Below are 20,057 nucleotides of genomic sequence, written 5' to 3' on the forward strand. Positions count from 1 at the left end.
ATGTAAAGTGTGTGTATACATCATGACCAACTAATTTTTATCCATCCAGCTCCTGTAGGAAGGAACCTGACCTTGTTTCCACTTAGCTGCCAGCACTGTTTTGGCCACAAGTAACAGGTTGAGTAGTAGTGTTTTGTTAGGAAACAAAGAAAAGAAGCTGTGTGGCCAGGCAGAGGAGAGAACTGATGTCTAATGAGAAGCAAGGAGGAGGAAGAGAAGAAAGAAAGCCTTTTAAATATCCTTTAAAAGTAACTTCCAAAGAGAGACAGTCTGTTCAAAGTGCCTGAGCCTGCTTCAAGGATATGTAATAGCATACAATACAACTATTTAAAGAGGGCAGCTATCAGAATCCCAGAAGGTTAAAAAGTGTGCGTCAGTTTTGATGAGGGAAGTAACAGTTTGCAGCATTATAGCCAATTCCCATAAGTAATTGAAGCAGTCATTTAAGCTAAACCGGTGAATAGTTGTACGTTATATTTTGGAAGCAAACCAAAGTTACACATTGAAAAAAGCCTCAACCACCATTTAGTTCTTCTCATGATCTAACTAAATTATCCTTCATGCTTGTGAACAGTCAGTAGTTTGAGAAGCTTTGCATTATGAAGATTTTTCCTGAAGAGGTAATACTCAAAATGCATTGGGACTCATTTTCCTGAATAAATCATTTCTGCACTGTTCCTGTTTTTCCCTTCATGCCTATTGCCTTGCCCAGCTATTGAGTTAATCTAACAAGAGAAAGCAACATTTGAATGAAGAGATAAAAGCATTAATAGAGCCTCAGAGAAATAAGAATCTTCCACCATCTAACTTCCTAGATTCCAGCTAAGGTGATCCCTCCCTACCCAATTCCCATCACAGAGCTACCAGGACCACCTTGCTTTGAGGGGAAGAGAGAACAGAGATAGCCTATCAAATGACCTGATTTAAGAGCATAAAGTATACATCTGGGTCTTAACAGTCTTTTTATTGCTTGCTGTATAGGTTTTTATTTATATTGTTGCAATGCTTTTATGTAAACCATTTTGGGAGATTCACCTCAAAAGCAGTATATAAATGCCAAAAATATCATCTTCAACTGTTTGAAGCAATAGTAGTTTTGGATCCATGCAGTTAATTAGTTCATTACACTTTTTCACTATCATGTCCAAGAAATCTTGTATCTTCAGGCAATTCCAACAAGCATAATATGAGACAATTAACCTGCACCCTTTTCAAGGCTTTGGCGAGAACGCTGGATTCATTCTGTGTAATCTTACTGGTATTTTATATCAGTTTGCCATTAATTTAAGTTCTCTCTCTTGAAAATTGAAGCAGAGACAGTTTGAAGATATATTCTATATTTTAGTCCATGAAACTAATACTCCAGGACCAATTCCCATACTCAGATGCAGGAATGTTCTTCTGAGTGAATAGTGGCAAGTATAGGTCTGGTATGTTAATGACAACAGATTTCTGGTTTACATAGCATTTCTTTGAAGTAGTTCAGAGTGCAATTCCTTATCTATTTATTTGATTTGTAGCCATTACAGAAAATGCTATATTTGAAAGCACTGAAGAGGAATTTGGTTGATTTAGTAAGTTGTAGTAATTCTTCAAAGGAAAGATTTTATTCCATTTTGTAAGGGCTGCGGCATAAATTAGTTTGGATTCTTGCCAATCACTAAAGAGCTTTGGTGAACCATAAATTGTAAATTGGGAATGAAGGTAATGGAGCCAGTCCCAGTCTTGGGAGAGTCTTGGACTCCCACCTATCCTATATACTAATAGTGTAACACTACAGGGTGAGTTACCCATTACTCTAGACTAGGGCTGCTCAACTTTGGACCTCCAGATGCTTTTGGACTACAACTCCCATAATCCCCAGTCACAATAGTCAGATGATCAGAGTTGTAGGCCAACATGTTGAGCAGCCCTGGTCCAGAACTATTTTTAGCTTTTTGTTCTATCTTCTTGCAGTGGGGTTGAAATTAGCCTAGATCATAACCGTTATGTGCTTCAGCCACTCTGTTGTAGGTTTCCAAATCAGCTACAGCAAGTCTTCAGTTTGGGGTCTCTGCAAGGCAATTCTGACCTATTTATAGCAGATGACGTTATTTGGAGTTTATCGTCTACGGAGGTTAGGGTTAGTGTTAAGGTTAGGTTAACACTAGGTTAGGTTAATGTTAATTTTGATATAACAGGAAACATGGGAAACACCTGTATCAGGCAGCAGCCATATAGGAAGATACTGAAAGGCATCATCTTATACCGGGCGGGAGTAGGCAATGGCAAACCCCTCCTGTATTCTACCAAAGAAAACCACAGGGCTCTGTGGGTGCCAGGAGTTGAAATTGACTTGACGGCACACTTTACCTTTAGGTAGATGTTACACACACATACACTGCACCACATTTGGGGAACCTCCTTGAACCATTGTTTACATCTCAGATTAGCCTATCTCACAGGACTGTTGTGAGGATAGCATTTCATGATGAACCAATATGAACTGCAAGAAACCAAACATTAGACTAAGGCAATCCATAATTTGAGAAGCAAGCAGAGGCAGGTGACCCTCTCTGTCATCTACAACTTTGCTTTCCTATCTATATGCATCAGAATGAAAGGTTGAGATGCAGCAAAGGCATTATAGGGCCCAAATCAAAATGTTCTGGAGTGGAGCTCAATTTGGTGTAAAGCCCTCCATTCTTGTCCAGTTCACATATATATTCGCTTACCAAATATTTTAAGGTACAAAACAAATATAGATTTTAACACATCTTACACATTCACATTCCCAAATCATGGCAGCAAGTCTCGCATAATGCTTCAGAACAATCATGCGACTTCTTTGGGGAATGATGCATGAAAAACCACTACTGATTTCTGTAGTAGATTGTCACATGCCTGAATTCCTTCATGTCCTTTGAGCCTGGAATCTTGTCTATACTCTCACTTTCCTTGTTGATTTCTGTCTTTTCCTCCTATAGTATAGTTGCTCATTTCAGCTGCTGTAGTCAAATCTGTCTCTTCTTGAGTCAGGTGTTCAGGTTCAACAGGTGGAAACAAGTTTATTTCCCCAAATCGTGCAATTTCTTCTTTTCTTGATGTGACTTGCCAGGTTTTGTGCTCTGGTCACCATTAGTCTGAATGGGAATCTTCAGAAATACTTTATTTCTGCCTCAGATTATCTGTAATGAGTTTCATTTTTACCTCTGGCTCAGTTTCTAATCTTTCCTGGAGATTAGAATCCAAGTCCCACAGTAAGGAAGGTTCTGACTCTTATATATTAAATAACACGTCTACCTATATGTACAGTGAGAAACTGTGCAAGTTCATGAATTACTTAGTTTTGGAGTAAAAAAAAATCTTCCAACTATATCCCTTGGTGTAATTTTATTTATCATATTTCTATATTGCCTGACATATGCATCCCTAGGCTGTGTACATATATTAAAATATAACAAATATAAAACAAGATAAAAGGATTCAAACAATTTTATAATATACCCCTGCTAACTTGGCAAAGAGGCACCTTTTAACGTGGTGATTCTCTTTATTTAGCAGGGGGAGAGTAACTGGCCCTATCCACCCCCAGCAGAGTACCTCCCGTGACTGCTGCTAGTGTATATCTTGTGTTTCTTTTTAGATTGTGAGCCCTTTGGGGACAGGGATCCATCTTATTTATTATTTCTCTGTGTAAATCACCCTGAGCCAGTTTTGGAAGGAAATTGAATAAATACAATCAAATAAAATATATCTAGGCTTTGCCCCACCCCACCCCCAAGTCCTGCTATGCTGCCTTATCGTGGCGGGCGTCTCTGTGTGTGTGTTCCTGGGAGGGATGAGCGAAGTACACTGGGAGGTATACTCCCAGTAGGGCCACTGAAAGCACAAAGGTCATCCCAGCTGCCCAGCTAAAGCAAGCAGGCACCTATATTAGGCAGCAGAGATACAGGAAGGTGCTGGAGGCGGACGATCACTTTAGTGACAAGGACTAAGGCATCATTTCATACTGCACGGGAGAAGGCAATGATAAACCACTCCTGTATTTTACCAAGAAAACCACATAGAGAGACAAAATGGAATGATTGTCGATGTAGTGCCGGATGATGGGCCCCCTAGGTCATATGGTACTCAACATGCTACTGAGGAAGAGCTGAGGATTTCCCAGAGTACTGATGGTGTTTATGACGCAGTTAGACTAAAGCCTTTTAGACATCTAGCAGCTGATGTTGCTGTGTAGGAAAAGAAAATCTGAAGCAGCAAAGACAGAATCACAGTGGGAACGTGGAACGTAAGAAGCATGAATATGGGAAAGCTTGACACAGTGAAAGATGAAATGAATTGACTACAGATTGACATCTTGGGCATCAGTGAATTAAAATGGCCTGGAATGGGACACTTTCAGTCAGAAAATCATACTGTTTACTACTCGGGACACGAGAACCAAAGAAGGCGCAGTGTTGCTTTCATAGTCAGGAAGGATATAGCAATGACAGTACTTGGATAGAATGTGGTCAGTGACTGACTAATATCAATCAGATTTTGTGGACAACTTTTTAACATGACAGTTCTTCAAATCTATGCCCCAATGACTGATGCAGAAGAAGAAGAAGTTGATGAGTTTTATGCTCAAGTTCAGTCTGAAATTGACAGAACATGCAAGCAAGATGTGATGCTGGTGTTTGGAGATTGGAATGCCAAAGTTGGAAAAAGTAAGGAGGAAAACACAGTCTGTCTATATGGCATGGGAAACAGAAATGAAGCAGAATTACTCATTAGTTTCTGCCAAGCCAATGATCTCTTCATTGCTAACACATTCTTCAAACAACCAAAGCGGTGCCTATACACATGGACATCACCAGATGGAGTACACAGAAATCAAATTGATTACACTTTTGGTGCAAAGATGTGGAAGAGCTCAGATGTAACAGCAAAGACATGGCCGGGGGCCAATTGTGGAACAGATCATGAACTGCTCATGTGCAAGTTCCAAGTCAAGCTAAAGTGAAAAAACAAAGCTATCCAGCTCCCATGATATGATCTTGAGAATGTACCCACCATTTTCAAGGAGAACATCAGGAACTGCTTTGAAGTTCTGAACCTCATTGATAGGGAAGCAGAGGAACTGTGGAATGAAATCAAAGAAGTTGTTCAGGACGAATGTGAAAAGAGACTGCCAAAGACCAAGAAACAGAAGAAAGCAAAATGGATGTCGAAAAAGATGGTGGAAATTGCCAAGAAGAGGAGAAAAGCCAAAGTCAAGAAAGATAAAGACCTCAGGAAGGAACTTAATAGGGAATTTCAGAAAGCAGTTAGAAGAGACAAGGAGCAGTACTACAATGACATCTGTAAAGAACTTGAGGATGGAAATAGACATGGAAAAGCAAGGCAAGCTTTCCAAAAGATCTCTGAACTCAGAGGGAGATTCCAGCCTCAAGTTGGTATGTTAAGGGATGCCAAAGGACAGATAGTAACAGATTCAGAGAAGATCAGAGATAGAAGGAGTATACTGAAAATCTGTACAGCAGGGACATCAATATCCAAGATACTCTAGAAGATATTCCCTACTTGCAAGAACCTCTAGTATGGGAAGATTAAGTAAGATCAGCACTCTGGTCATTACCAAGTTGGATGGCTACAGGAACTGATGGAATAGCTACAGAAATATGGCAGGCAACAGAAGAAGAATCAGTCAAGGCCCCAACCAAGCAACCAACCAACCAACCAACCAAAGTTTATTACGGTCTATGACCAGCACAACAATGGGAAAAAAATACAATTAAAATATAAATAATTTAAAAACAACAACAACAAGTCAACAGTCTAACCCATCAACAATGTTATAACTGAAAGGTTATAAAGCAGCACTATAACTGTTAATTAAAAACTGGCACACTCTTCGAGCTGCTGCACAAAAGCCCGCCACTTTCTGAGTAATGGCAGGTATGCTGTCCTCAAGCAGGAAAGCCACTTGTTGGCTAGGCGAATTTCCTGGGAAACAAGCCAGCAGTGGAGATATTAGTTCTAAACGTAAGTCCCTATAAAAGGAGCAATAAAGCAAAACATGTTCGATTGTTTCAACTTCCCCATCACCACAGGGGCACAGACGCTCCGCATAAGGAGTCCCACTGTAGCGACCTTCAAGGACAGCAGAGGGAAGGCATCTACATCTGGCCTGTGTGAAAGCCAACCTATATCTGGGGATGTCTAATTGTTGCAGATAAGATAAAGGAGCAACAAGGTACCTTGTGGTATTGTTACAGTAGAAACCCGACAACTTAGATAAATCTTCCTGCCGCTCCGTGTCTAATATTTTCTGTTTCACTAAGGCATGGGCTTGTGATACTTCCATTTTGAGCAGGGTAAGCGGAAGCAACCCCAGTGTTGCCAGTTTAGTAAGTATTCTGCATTCCCAGGAGACATAAAATGAATCTTGTAATGTGAGAAATACTAAACTACCATGGGAGTGATGGATTTTAATCCAGTAAAAATCATAAGTATCCAGTATCTAGCCTCCACCTTCACTAGACCCGTCTCCAGTCTCAATCTGGCATTAGAGACACAACGGGGGGTCAAAAGTACAGCTCTAAGAAATTTAGATTGAATTCATTCCACCTGCTGAAAACTAGATAAAGGTCCTAGCTGTGCACCATATGTAAGTTTAGCAAGAGATTTGGCAAGAAAAAGTTTGATAGCAGAGGGTGTAAAACGCCCCCCCCCCCCTTACTCCAAAAACCTAACCAAACTATGCCAGCAAATTTGGAGAACAACACAGTGGCCAACAGATTGGAAGAGGTCAGTCTACATACCCATACCAAAGAAAGGAGACTTAACAGATTGCACAAACCATCGCACAATATCCTTAATTGCACATGCTAGCAAAATAATGCTCAGGATCATCCAATGCAGATTAGAGCCCTATGTGGAAAGGGAAATGCCGGATGTTCAAGCTGGTTTCAGAAAAGGCCGAGGAACAAGAGACATAATTGCTGATGCTCACTGGATAATTGAGAAAGCCAAAGAATACTAGAAAGAAGTCAATATGTGCTTTATTGACTACAGAAAAGCCTTTGATTGTGTGGATCATGTCAAGCTGTAGAATATCCTTAGGAAAATGGGCGTCCCAGAACACCTCATTGTTCTCATGAGAAACCTATACACAGGACAGGAAGCCACAGTTCAGATGGAACATGGTGAAACAGACCGGTTCCAGATCAGCAAAGGAGTAAGACAAGGCTGCATACTCTCTCCTTCTTTATTCCATTTATATGCTGATCATATACTGAGAGAAGCTGGATTGGAACAAGATGAGCGTGGTTTTAAAGTTGAAGGAAGAAACACCAATAACCTGCTCTACGCTGATGACACCACTCTGATTGCTGAGAATGCAGATGATATGCAAGCTCTAGTAATGAAAGTCAAGGAGCACAGTGAAAAAATGGGACTACAACTAAATGTAAAGAAGACTAAACTAATTACAACGTGTACAACAACCAGCATCAGAATTGACAATGAAGACACTGAAGTGGTGGATAGCTTCTGCCTTTTAGGATCGACTGTCAACAGTGAAGGACCCAGCAGTCAAGAAATACGCCACAGACTAGCACTTGGTAGGGTAGTAATGAAGGCCTTGGAAAGCATATTTAGATGTCGAGACTTGTCTACACCTACAAATATTAGAATCGTTCAGACAATGGATTTCCCTGTGAAACTCTATGGATGCGAAAGCTGGACTCTGAAGCAGCAAGACAGAAAAAGTATTGACACTTTTGAACTTTGGTGTTGGAAAAGACTTTTGAGGATACCATGGACAGACAGGAAAACAAATGGATCATAGAACAAATCAATCCAGAATTTTCACTTGAGGCACAAATGACCAAGCTCAAACTATCATACTATGGACACATTATGTGAAGATCCAGCTCCCTTGAGAAATTTATAATGCTGGGAAAAGTGGAAGGAAAGAGAAGAAGATGACAAGTAGCAAGGTGGATGGACTTGATTATAACAGCAATAAATGCACCACTGAGAGACCTTAAAGGCCAAGCTGAAGACAGATCATCCTGGAGAGAACCTATCTATGTGGTCGCTAAACATCGACACTGACTTGATGGCACTTAATCAATCAATCAATCAATCAATCAATCAATCAATCAATCAATCAATCAGGCTTGGGCAGGAGATATACAGTAGCATCCAGACTAGTCTTGTAGAAGCGTAAATGCTGTTGCACTAACATTAGCACATGGTCACTTTGAAGAAATTCACCTCTGTTCCAGAATAGTTATGGCACAGGCCTATATATGTACTCCTTGCACATATGGGGAACTCCTTCCCCAACATGCGCTCAAGTTCCTCTTCTGTTGACAACAGCGCAACTTTGCAGAGAAATAGAACCACAAGAATTCCTTCTGTGAGCCACTTTGGATGCTACCCATAAACAGCACACTCTCTTTGTTGCATATACATCTGGATCTAAGCCAGGAAACATCTCAGCCAGTCATTTCTGAAGAGAGATTTCCACATTTGTTTCCTCTAATTACTCCTCAGACCCCTGAAGAATAGGTTATTCCTGCATGATCTGTTTTCAAAACAGATCATCCAGCTTCTGACTTAAAACTATCCATCTAGCTTTATTTAGCTGTTGTAGGATTTCGGTGGTCAAGTTACAAGGGTCAATAGCAGTTGTTTCCAAGCCCTCCATTTTGCCCATTACTGCATTTAACTGTTTAAAGGAGGATAATTTAAAGGAGGATAATTGAGTATCTATTTCCTCACTGAATGACTTAATGGTTCTGATATGAGCCAGAATTTAATCAAGCTTGTTTGCCTCCACATTTGAAGAGCCCGCACTTTTTCCTGCATCGCTCTTAGCTGTTTCTGCCAACTTAATAGAAGTACTAGCTGACCCCGCACAGAGCATCTGTGCACTATTTGGGGCAGGCCAGCTTTTTTGTGTGGCCACTGCCCAGCGAGCCACGGCTTTCTCTTCTCCCCAGCTGCCACTTTCTTTCCCCCGGACTCTCACCTGCCACCGCTTTGTGTCTCTCTCTGCCGCCTGTCGTCCTCCTGAGGATGGCGGGGCTTCGCCCACCTCCCATCCTCCTCCACTGCCCATTACCGTTGCCTGCCACCCTTCCTCCTCCTCTGGGTAGCAGGGCTTCGCCCACCACCCTCTTTGCCTCCTCCTTCCAAGGGCGTTGGTTGCCACATCCCATTGCCGCCATTGGTTGCGGCTGCAGCGGGAGTGGAGCTTGCCACATCCCCACGCATCCCCCTGGTCCATCAACAGGAATTAATTATATAGAATTCATGAAGAAACCATTCTGTCTGGACTTGAAGATGTCTTTCACAGAGGTAGTTTTAACCAGACAAAGTTCGGGTATTCTTTGTTTGACTATAGGGCATGAGTTTCTCCTGATCAACTGTGAGAATTTTTTTAAAATGCAGGTTTTCCTAGCAGGACAGGAACACTCAAAGATGAGACTCCAAGAGTCAATTCTGAAGTAAAATTACATAGTTCAGGCACACTGCAGAATTCAGGTTCATTAGCAAGGTATGAGTATACTTGCATATTTTGTATTTATTCTGTTAACTACAGGCAAAGAGCACTGAACTTCAATCATAGTAAACTCAGCACTACTTCTTGGCACCTCCAGCTTTAACTTTTTACCTTTTAAGCCTATGTTCACAGTCATAAGGACTAGAAACGTTTTCCTTTTTTAATGGAAACGAAGACTCCCAAGATGTATTAAAAATATCCTGCTTTTCTTTCAAGACACAAAGAGCAGCTTATGAACAACTTGCAGCAGGCACAAAACAAAGATCTGTTTCGCTTTCAGAAAACAGTAGCATCAGATGTTCTCAGAATAGTCTTCAGATCTTTTTAGGAGTATGCAACTCAAGTTGCTGGTTTTTTGCAACCCAAAATTGCTGAGCTTGCCTAGTGCAATTACAGAATCCCCACACCCCTGTGTATATTTGTGTTGGTGGCTGACAAGAGTAAGATTTTTAAAAATTAAGTGTTGTAGTGAAATAAAGCCAATACCTAGGATAACGGTTACTACCAAAGATATGCTCATATAAATAGATGTGAGCATCATAATAATACCTACTTAGATGTGGTACTAACTTTCAGGCTAAGAAACTTTCTAGCTAAGTAGGGCACCATTCACAATAGACAAAATATAGTGTGAATTACACAAGCAGCACACACTGTTTTTAGGTACAAAGCCCGTGAAGATCTGCTGGAGTATCAACTTTTTGAAATACAACTAAACATCCTTGCTACAAAGCTGTAGGAAAGAGGAACACAGGCAGAGTTTTGTTTTGAGATTCAGAAACTGTAGAATTTATTTGCCAGAATCTCATTTCTTTCCCTTTCTGTGAAAATGAACTGATGAACTGATGCCTGTGATGACTGCTAAAAATCTAACATTAGCGCCACAAGCATGATGGAGCCAACTCTTCCTACAGAGAGAAAGTGTCTGTCTGTGTGCGCTGCTGGTTGCCTATGCAAGACCTGCAAGCAAAAATCTGCCAATGTTTCTTGAAATTATGAAAAGGGGGTGGGGGGAGCGAGAAAGTTGCAACAAGTAGTTTCCAAAAAGAAAAGGCCCGATTAGTCTCCATAGCATTATTAGTAAACTCTATGCTAGACATCTTCTGGGGAAATTACAGGAATGGCTGGATACTCAGGACATCTTATCTGCCGAACAAGCGGGATTTCGAGAAAGGTTTTCCACAACACAGCAAGTATTTATTTTACAATACTTAGCTGAGAAATATTCCTCATCGCCTAAGTCCTCCCTGTATGCTGCGTTTATAGATTTTAAAGCAGCTTTCGATTCTATTTCCTGAGATAAACTTTGGATGAAGTTAGAGGAATCATCAATAGATTCACGTTTACTTTTATTAATCTACAATCTTCATCAGAACACCCGCCTGCGGTATAGCAGGAATGGGCATCTCTTGGCTGAGATACCTACTTACAGAGGAGTACGACAAGGTTGTATTCTTGCCCCTGTTTTATTTAATTTTTATATAAATTCGATAGTTTTACATATGAATGACCTTGCTCTTCATCCCCCTAAACTTGCGAATAGACATGTTTCGTTACTGCTTTATGCGGACGACATTGTTCTATTATCTCAGACCAAGATAGGGCTAAGCCGTGCCTTAACTCCCCTGAGCTCCTATACTGTGAAGGAGGCCCTGGAGGTAAACTATACTAAGACTAAGGTGATGGTTTTTGCAAAACGCCCCCAAACCCATAAATGGTCCATAAATGGACATAACATTGAGCAGGTCAAGGTTTTTAAGTATTTAGGGGTTGTATTTCATTCCAGTGGATCCCGGAAAGCTCATCTTAGCTTTGTATCTCACAGTGCCCAGCAGATGGCAAATGTGATTAAATCTTTTTACTTCTCGAGAGGTGCTCTTTTTGTCCCAGCGGCTGTCAAATTATTGAAGGCTAAAATATACCCCCAAATTCTTTATGGCGCACAAATTGGGCCTTTTGATCACTTTACAATCTTAGAAACAGTCCAAACTAAATTCTTAAGGGCTATCTTTCAAGCCCCTAGAGGCACAGCTAACGTGGCTCTCCGTAGAGAGGTTGGGGTTACCACATTGAAAATGAAAATATGGCTTTGTATAATCAAATTCTGGCTGCATTTGGTTTTTCCCCCAGTCGGTTTAGCGCCTTTAGTGTTAACTGACAGCTTTACATCTAAATGGGAAATTGCTCTAAAAATGAAATTACTTCAACTGGGCATGTCTCAAGAAGACCTTATGGCGAGGGGGTTTAGATCAGGCGTTATGTTTTGTTAGACGACATCTATTAGATATAGATCTACAGGAGGAGTGTGCTTGACTTCCAAGGGGAATTTATATAGGTTCTCAAAATTTCAGCCACAAACCGGCTGAATACTTAGATCACATGTTTTTACCCAAGTTTAGGAGAGCATTGACCCTTGCTCGTTTGAACGCCCTTCCCTCTGCACTCCTAGACGGGAAATATAAACAAGTCCCATATGCACTGTGTCATTGTCCTTGTGGCTCAGGGGATAGAGAGTCAGTTCTTCATGTTATCCTGTATTGTCAATTTTATAGGGATGCTCGTAGTAAGTTTATTGCTCCTCTCTTAAAGGACTATCCTGGTCATACAGATCAATTTTACTTGGATGTTTTATTGTCAAATTTTAAATTTGTTACTTCTATAAATGTGGCCAAGTTCTGTTTTGTTGCATCCAAACTTCGTAGAGCTTGTATCAGCAATTTGAAATTTTGTAAATTATAATTGTATTATTTTAAATGTTAAGCTGGTCTAAGGACCGTAATAAATTTACTACTACTACTAAAAAGAAAAGGCTATCTTGATTTGATAAAAAGATTTGCAAAAGCCCTCCAAACAGTGTAAATGCTGTTGCACAATTTGTAGTTCTTTCCACAGTTCCTTCTCCTCACGGATAAGGTGACTAGTTCCAGAAAGCTGTGTGTCGCATGGTTCCAGCTGGCCAAGTATGTCAAATGCTAAATATATATAATATACTTAAATTGTTATTTTAATTTAGCAACTACCACTGAAGCAACAGAGAAGTCCTATGACAATGAAGAACAGCTGGCCATACCATAGCTTTCTATAGAACAAAACAATACCATAGTTTTGAAGTGATGAGGCTCTTAAACTGCTTGGGGCCTCGAAAACTACCTCCTAATAGCTGCTCTGTTGCAGTTGATAAATGCATCTGCCAAGAACTCGCTTATTAATTATTCCATTGACACCCCGAACTCCAAACAGAAAAAGTACAGAAGAGTGTCTATGGAAGCCTAGTTTGAACAGTTAACCCAAAAATGAGATTTTAGTTTTCATTTTCAATTGATCAGATATTCTTTTGGGTATTTTAACACTGTATATCTTGCCTTTCACTTACATTTCAAGGCACTTTACACAATCCTGGGTTTAAAAAAATACTGAAGCGGTCTACTAAAATGAACATGTCCTTTAGATAAGGTCAAGGGGGAGGAGGCCAGCTGGATGTCCGGGGGAAGGGTATTCCACATCAGGGTGAAGAAACCACAGAGAAGGCCCTATCTCACAATGACCCCAGCTGGACCTCTGATAATTGTGGCACAAGCAGGATGCCTTCCCTGCAATTTCTTATGGACTAAGCATATATATTTGCGAGCAAGGTTCTCCTTCAAGTACCTTGGCTCCAAGCTGTTTAGGGTTTTAAATGTCATAACTAGTACCATTAATCACACTCAGACAAAATGATAAGCAGTGCAGCTCATGAAGGACCAAGATCTCTGCATCTTACTCTAATCAAGATTCTCAGGGCTGCATTCTGAATCAACTGACGTTTGAGGCTTTTCATGAGCAGTTCCATGCAGAGCATGTTACAGTAATCCAACCTAGATGTAATGAGGGCCTGGATAACTGCTGCCAGACCTGAATGAGAAAGAAATGAATGCACCTGGTGCACCAGTTGAAGCTAGGCAAAGACCTCTCCAGCCAAAATGGACATCCGAATACCCAAGTGTGATGTAAGGTCCAACAGCACTCCCAAGCTGCAAACCTGCCCTTTCAAAAAGATTTCAAACCTATCCAGGGCAGGATGGTGTACCATCACTGAATGAGTAGTTCTTCTGACCAAGAAAATCTCTCTCTTGCCCTTTCAGATTAAATATACAAGGCAGACCAACACACCATGCTTCTCCCCACACACACCTCATCCCGCCCAGCACCACATCCCACCCAGCCTGTGGGCAACATCTAGCCTGTTGAGAATCTCCAACTGCTTAGGAACATAGGAAACTGCCATATACTGAGTCAGACCATTGGCCTATCTAGCTCAGTATTGTCTTCACAGACTGGCAGTAGCTTCTCCAAGGTTGCAGGCAGGAGTCTTTCTCAGCCCTATCTTGGAGAAGCTGCCAGGGAGGGAACTTGAAACCTTCTGCTCTTCCCAGAGCAGCTTTATCCTCTGAGGGGAATATCTTGCAGTGCTCACACATCAAGTCTCCCATTCATATGCAACCAGGGCAGACCCTGCTTAGCTATGGGGACAAGTCATGCTTGCTACTAGAAGACCAGCTCCCCTCTCCCTGCTTGGGTGACAGCTGATGTCCCAGACTGCAATTCTTCTTTATGATACCGTGAATACATACAGACATGCACATGAGGCACCCTACATTTTGAGTAATGGTGACTTAAGCCCATAAAGCATGTATATTATTTTTAAATACCATAGTCACAAGGTTTCCAAACCACTGGTGAGCAAGCTCATGGCCTACGACAAGAGCCACCCACTGGCGGGAGGAGGAACAGGAATTCTTGGGGTCAATCAGCAGTGCAGTTTCCCTGTGTATGAGAAAACACAGACTGAAGCAACATGACAGAAAAATACAGTTTTAAAAAAGATATTCCAACTATAGTCTTCATCTAATCAAAACCTAAATATTGCTTTGTATATGAAAACAGGTTAATATCTGCTAGAATGGATAAAGATGGCATATATTTCAGAGCATGCAAAGAGAGTAGAAACCACCACCACTCATGCAAGATTGATTCTTTATTAAATGACTGGGTTTCAAAAACTCAACTCAGAATAAAAGTGGCTTCATCTTGATGGGTCTTTTTCCATCAGTGCTTTATAGCCCAAAGTAGCCTTTAATAATCCAAGCAGCCAATATTTTTGCAAACTCGCAAGAACTCAGTCCCAAAACTCTTATACATAAAGAGACAATCATTTAATACACAAGTAGATTTGGAAATTCTATTACTCACTGACATAATCAAAGCATGGTAGGTGGTTTTCAGGTTCTTCCAACTTTTATGGTTTGGCGATACTTGCCATATCTCCAGTGGTGCCCTTACTATCCACTCTCAGTGCCGACATAGTTACTCCACAGTAACCTATTACTTGATGCCTAATAATATGTCCCTCCATAAATTTTCAGATGCCTTATTGGACTCCAGAGATATGGATGCCACATTCTGTTATTGTGAGTATCAGAGACAGCTAAAAGGGTTTAAAAGACTACACACACACAAAATTGCTTTGTGTGCACCTAGGGATGCTAAGATGAAGGTATTAATTCACAAGGTGTGGGCTTGTTTAAAAGAAGAACTGTGTATACTGAATTAATAGAAAAAACTTATTCCAGAACTAACACAGATGACAAGATGAGTTGAGCTCAAGGGCACAGTTACACAAGCCCCACCCCAAAGTATGTCCAATACCAGTCAGGTTTGAGGACTCTCAACCAAACTATTAGGGTATAATACACAAGATAAAACATGCATGTGTGTGTAAGTAGTGTAGAAAAGCAATTTTTTCAACTCAGATGAGATAGGCTTTTCATAGAACAGACTGGCTAAATAACTAAAAATAAAATATGACCGTGTGCCAGAAAGAAGGGTGGGAGGAGAAAGCTTCCCAATGTTCCTTGTAAACATTTGCTGATAGCTGCCAGACTAGACCTTCTTTTCCTATAAATAACTGTCTTCTCATATGCAAGTTACACAAATTAAAATGACTGAAACGCATGATTGACTAAGATTTCTTTAATCATGTGACATCCCAAAACATACCACTAACCAAGTGAGCTGCATCCAAAGTGTCAAAAATTCTGGAATTGAGACATTGGGGAAATCTATATATAAAACAGGTTTCCTGTATTATCTCAGTTGGATAGCAATTCCCGATTCTCATCCCAGAACACAAAACTATATGGGTTGGCTTGATGATAATGTTGCTTTTTATTTAAAGGGGCTTGCCTCTTCCAAAATCCACTCATTGCCTGTTCTGTTCATTTGCAATCCCATGACTGAGGGAACAATCACTATGCTACTAACAAGGTGTCAGTAGCTATTAGGAACAGTAGTTAATGGCAGTAACTGGAAAGTCAGACACACTTATTTTGGCCCACAAGCTACCTGCTGCTGAATTGGGCAAGAGTAATTTTAACTGAAAGGTTCTAAAAAGCATACATGGCACTCCCCTTTTCTCCCCCAGTTACATCAAATGGGAATGGTGGTTGCAGGGAGCTCAGTCACCACACAATGTTTCTTCCAAACTGCCTGAACTTCAACCTACTGTTGGTTGAAGGACACTGAGGATCCTTTTATTCTGACTCTTAACAAGTCTGCATTTGAAAATAGTAGCATGGGCAGAGAACAGGAGTTAGAGCCCAAATATTCAATAAATGGTGACAGAAGAAGTTGTTGTTGTTGTCGTTATTATTATTACATTTATATCCCACTCTTCCTCCAAGGAGCCCAGAGCGGTGTACTACATACTTAAGTTTCTCTTTCACAGCAACCCTGTGAAGTAGGCTAGGCTGAGAGAGAAGTGACTGGCCCAGAGTCACCCAGCTAGTATTATGGCTGAATGGGGATTTGAACAAAGGTCTCCCCGGTCCTAGTCCAGCACTCTAACCACTACACCACATGTTGGGAGGAGCAGAGCGGGAGAGAATCACTTGTACCTGAAGACTGGGAATAAAGGAATGCTTCTGATATGCTATTTTACAACTTAAGAGTTAAACTAGAAAATCCATTGGGTCGCTTCAAAGGGTGCTATGCAGTAGCCCACCCCCTCGTACAGCCCATACTTAATTTCTGCATTTCTTTAACAGCCCCTTGCCAATGATTCCTTAAACTGAAGGTGAGTGAGGGACAGAGTTCAGTACTAGAGTACCCAATGGAGGCACTGCCTCAATAGAACAAATACTTTCTTTTTGGTGGGTTTCTGTATCAGCAGGCCTAGCAACAAACTCTCGGCTGCTCTCAATACTCGCAAAAGGTTAAAAAGCAGTTGGGGTGCTGATGGGGGTAAGCGGAGTCGCTCATGAGGAAAGTAAGTTCAATGCATATACCTGCTGCTGAATATGCATGGCATCTGATTCGTGTGGGATTGGAGGTTTAGTGTTGGAAAATCTGTGAAGGGGTACACAACCCAAAAAGCTTTGAGAATAACTGTCTTATGGAATGCACACTGAAAGCCTGCTGTTTGAAAAATGCAAATAAGGAAGTTGGCACCCAAAACAAATATAGAAATACCATGCAGGACATTAAAAATAGAGAGAATGGCTGGTTTCTGCTTACAGGTATAGAAATTCACCATATTAACTAGAAATCAAAATAATATTTTTTCCATTCTCTGAAGGGCTACAAGGCCAAGTGCAGATTTTCTCTTAATTATTGTTTAGACACCATGAATAGGTTGTGAGACTGTGTACTCCCCACCACCCTGGAACAAATTCCTACTTAACCATGGTTAAGTATTATGCCAGCACTGATGCCTGATACAGTTAAGCTAGTCCAGATCTGAAACCAGTTTTAAATCTGCTTTCAAATCCTGATTCAACCGGAATCTTGATCAGTTTTAGCTATGTTGAAGGTCAATTTAAGTTTATAGTGGTTAAGGAGAAAGGGGGTAATTCACTTCTATGCAAGGGATGCGGGAAAAGATGTCATCCCATGTTTGATCTTTAACCATGGTTAAAAGTATATTTGCACTGGACCACAGACAAGTACAACATAGTATCTTAACAAAAGATGCTGTTATTGTTTTTTAAATTTTATGCTAAGGAAAAGTTGCCTTCAAACAGCTCCCATTTTTTCCCAAGGATCTGCTCAAGTACACATTTCTGTGGAAACCTCAAATTACCCAAGGTGGAAAATACTTTCATGGAAGTTACTGAATATTAATTAGGGCAAAGCCCAAATGACTACAACTCCTTACATTTAACTGGATAAACTTGGAAAAAATAGAGAACAAAGGACACAGAAGAGAGGACAGACAGTATTTTAACAGCATACCTATAAGTAACAAGGCCCCAGTTCTCCATGGCACCTTTATAAAATAAATACAAAGGTTTATTGATATTAATATACACAACAATTTCCTAAAAATGTTTCACAATTCAAAGAAAGCTCAGATTTCAGAAACAAAGTACTTTACCAGCTGCAAAGTCTGCAATAGCTATGAGATCAATTTTAGGGAGAGGGTAGGGAACATTGAAGTAGTCCTTATAAAAAGGCAGGGTTTTAGCAGCAACCTGAGGGGGGAAAATGACAGTGAACATGGTGTTAGTGAAAATATAGGAAAACTGACATTTCCAAATGATTCCAAGACATTAAGCTTTTACTTTTAGATATCTGCAGGGGAAAATTTCTCTGTCCAATCTCTCTACTCCACACACTGTTATACAGCTCAATCATCTCTCCCTGTAGTTGTCTCTTTAACAAAGTAAAAAGCCCAGGAAGCTGTAGCCTTGCCTCATAATGAAGGTGCACCAGGCCCCTGATCTTGGTTGTCATCTTCTGCACCTTTTCCAATTCTGCAATGTCCTTCATAAGATACGGTGACCAGAACTGTATGCAGTACTCAAAATATGGCCACACCATAGATTTGTATAAAGGGCATTATATTAGCATCTTTGTTTTCAATCCCCTTCCTAATGATCCCTAGTATGGAATTTGCCGCGCACTGAGTCGATACTTTCAACGAGCTGTCTACCACAAAACAGGTTGCTCACCAGTAACTGATGATCTGGTAGAGATCTGTTGATATCCATTAAAATGGGTTCTGCGCCTGCGCGGAAGCCTCTCGGTATCGAGTTTTCACAGCTCCTTTTCGGCGCCGGCGCCCCGCCCCACGTGACCACGTGGCTATTTAAGGCGGGAGGAAGTGCAGGCAGCTCAGTTCCTTGGAGACCGCTGAAGCAGTAGAATAAATAGTAAGCTCTACTGGATAGACCTATGGTCCACTGCAGAGGGGAGGTAGAGAGGGTCTAATGGATATAAATGGATCTCTACCAGATCATCAGTTACAGGTGAGCAACCTGTTTATCTGGTACGGGATCCGTTGAATCCATTAGAATGGGTGTTTAGTAAGCACCAACAGGAGGAGGGAGCAGTGGATCATTATAACACCCTTTTAAGAACACCTCTCCCAAAGTTCGCCTCTGCTGCAGAGCACAGGTCTATAGCGTAGTGCTTCACGAACGGTTCTTCTGAAGACCAGGTAGCAGCCTTACAAATATCAGGGAAGGAGACCCCTGACAGGAAGGCCGTAGAAGTGCCAAATGCCCTCGTTGAATGTACTTTGATGGATTTCGGGGCTGGTATCTTCTGTATTGAGTAGGCCAGGCGAATGATCTCCACTAGCCAATGAGATAGGCGCTGTCTGGATAGCGCTTGCCCCATAGTAGAGCCTTTATATGACACCAGGAGTTTCTTCGTCTTTCTAAATGCTTTAGTCCTCAAGAGATAATACAGCAATGCCCTGCGAACATCCAATGAATGGAGAGCCTTCTCCAAAGGTGTGGAGGGAGAGTTGAAGAAGGTAGGTAGAACTATGTCTTGGCTGACATGGAAATCTGAAACTATTTTAGGTACAAAGGTGATGTCCGGATGCAGGAGGACCTTGTCTGGGTAGAACCGTGCATATGGTACGTCCATACAGAGTGCAGTCAGTTCACTCACCCTGCGAGCTGTGGTGATAGCCACTAAAAAGGCCGTTTTCAAGGACACATGTTTAAGTGTTGCCGAACTCATCGGTTCGAATGGTGGTTCTGTTAGAGCGGAGAGGACCAGAGAGATGCTCCAAGGTTCTATGGATTTGCATACAGGAGGATAGAGATTCGTAAGACCTCTCAAGAAACTTTTACAGGAGGGATGGGAGAACAGTGTTTTACCATCCCAGCCCAGATGTCGTGAAGAGAGAGCTGCTAGGTGTACCCGTATGGATACGTTAGATAATTGGGACGTCTTAAGGCTTGTCAAGTAAAGCAAAACCTCCCGTAAGGAGGCCTGCCTGGGACGGAACCCGTGAGTCTCTGCGTAAACAGCAAACCGTTTCCACTTGCTGGCATAGTTTCGTCTCGTAGACCGCTTACGTTCGTTCAGTAGGATCTTTTTTAGCAGTCGATCTGCCATGCTGTCAGTTGCAGTGTGAGAACCTCGGGATGTAACACTCTGCCTCCCTCTTGAATTAATAGATCTGGGCAGTTTGGAAGTCTCTGGCACGTGTGTGAAGTCAGTTTGAGTAGATGTGGAAACC

General features: G+C 41.3%; 1 protein-coding gene across 11 annotated transcripts in view; it reads right to left on the reverse strand.

The window, feature by feature from the left end:
• Positions 1–20,057, reverse strand: part of NPEPPS (aminopeptidase puromycin sensitive) — a 222,400-nt gene that overhangs the window by 63,717 nt on the left and 138,626 nt on the right. For all 11 annotated transcript variants that reach the window (XM_053262227.1, XM_053262232.1, XM_053262229.1 and 8 more), the window contains 3 exons: positions 17,955–18,051; positions 17,813–17,846; positions 14,233–14,347 (listed from right to left, as the gene is read on the reverse strand). In XM_053262227.1, coding sequence (XP_053118202.1) covers positions 14,233–14,347; positions 17,813–17,846; positions 17,955–18,051 — 246 coding nt within the window. The remainder of the gene's footprint in view (positions 1–14,232; positions 14,348–17,812; positions 17,847–17,954; positions 18,052–20,057) is intronic.

This window comes from Hemicordylus capensis, chromosome 6 (assembly GCF_027244095.1).
Source record: "Hemicordylus capensis ecotype Gifberg chromosome 6, rHemCap1.1.pri, whole genome shotgun sequence".
Lineage (NCBI taxonomy): Eukaryota > Metazoa > Chordata > Lepidosauria > Squamata > Cordylidae > Hemicordylus > Hemicordylus capensis.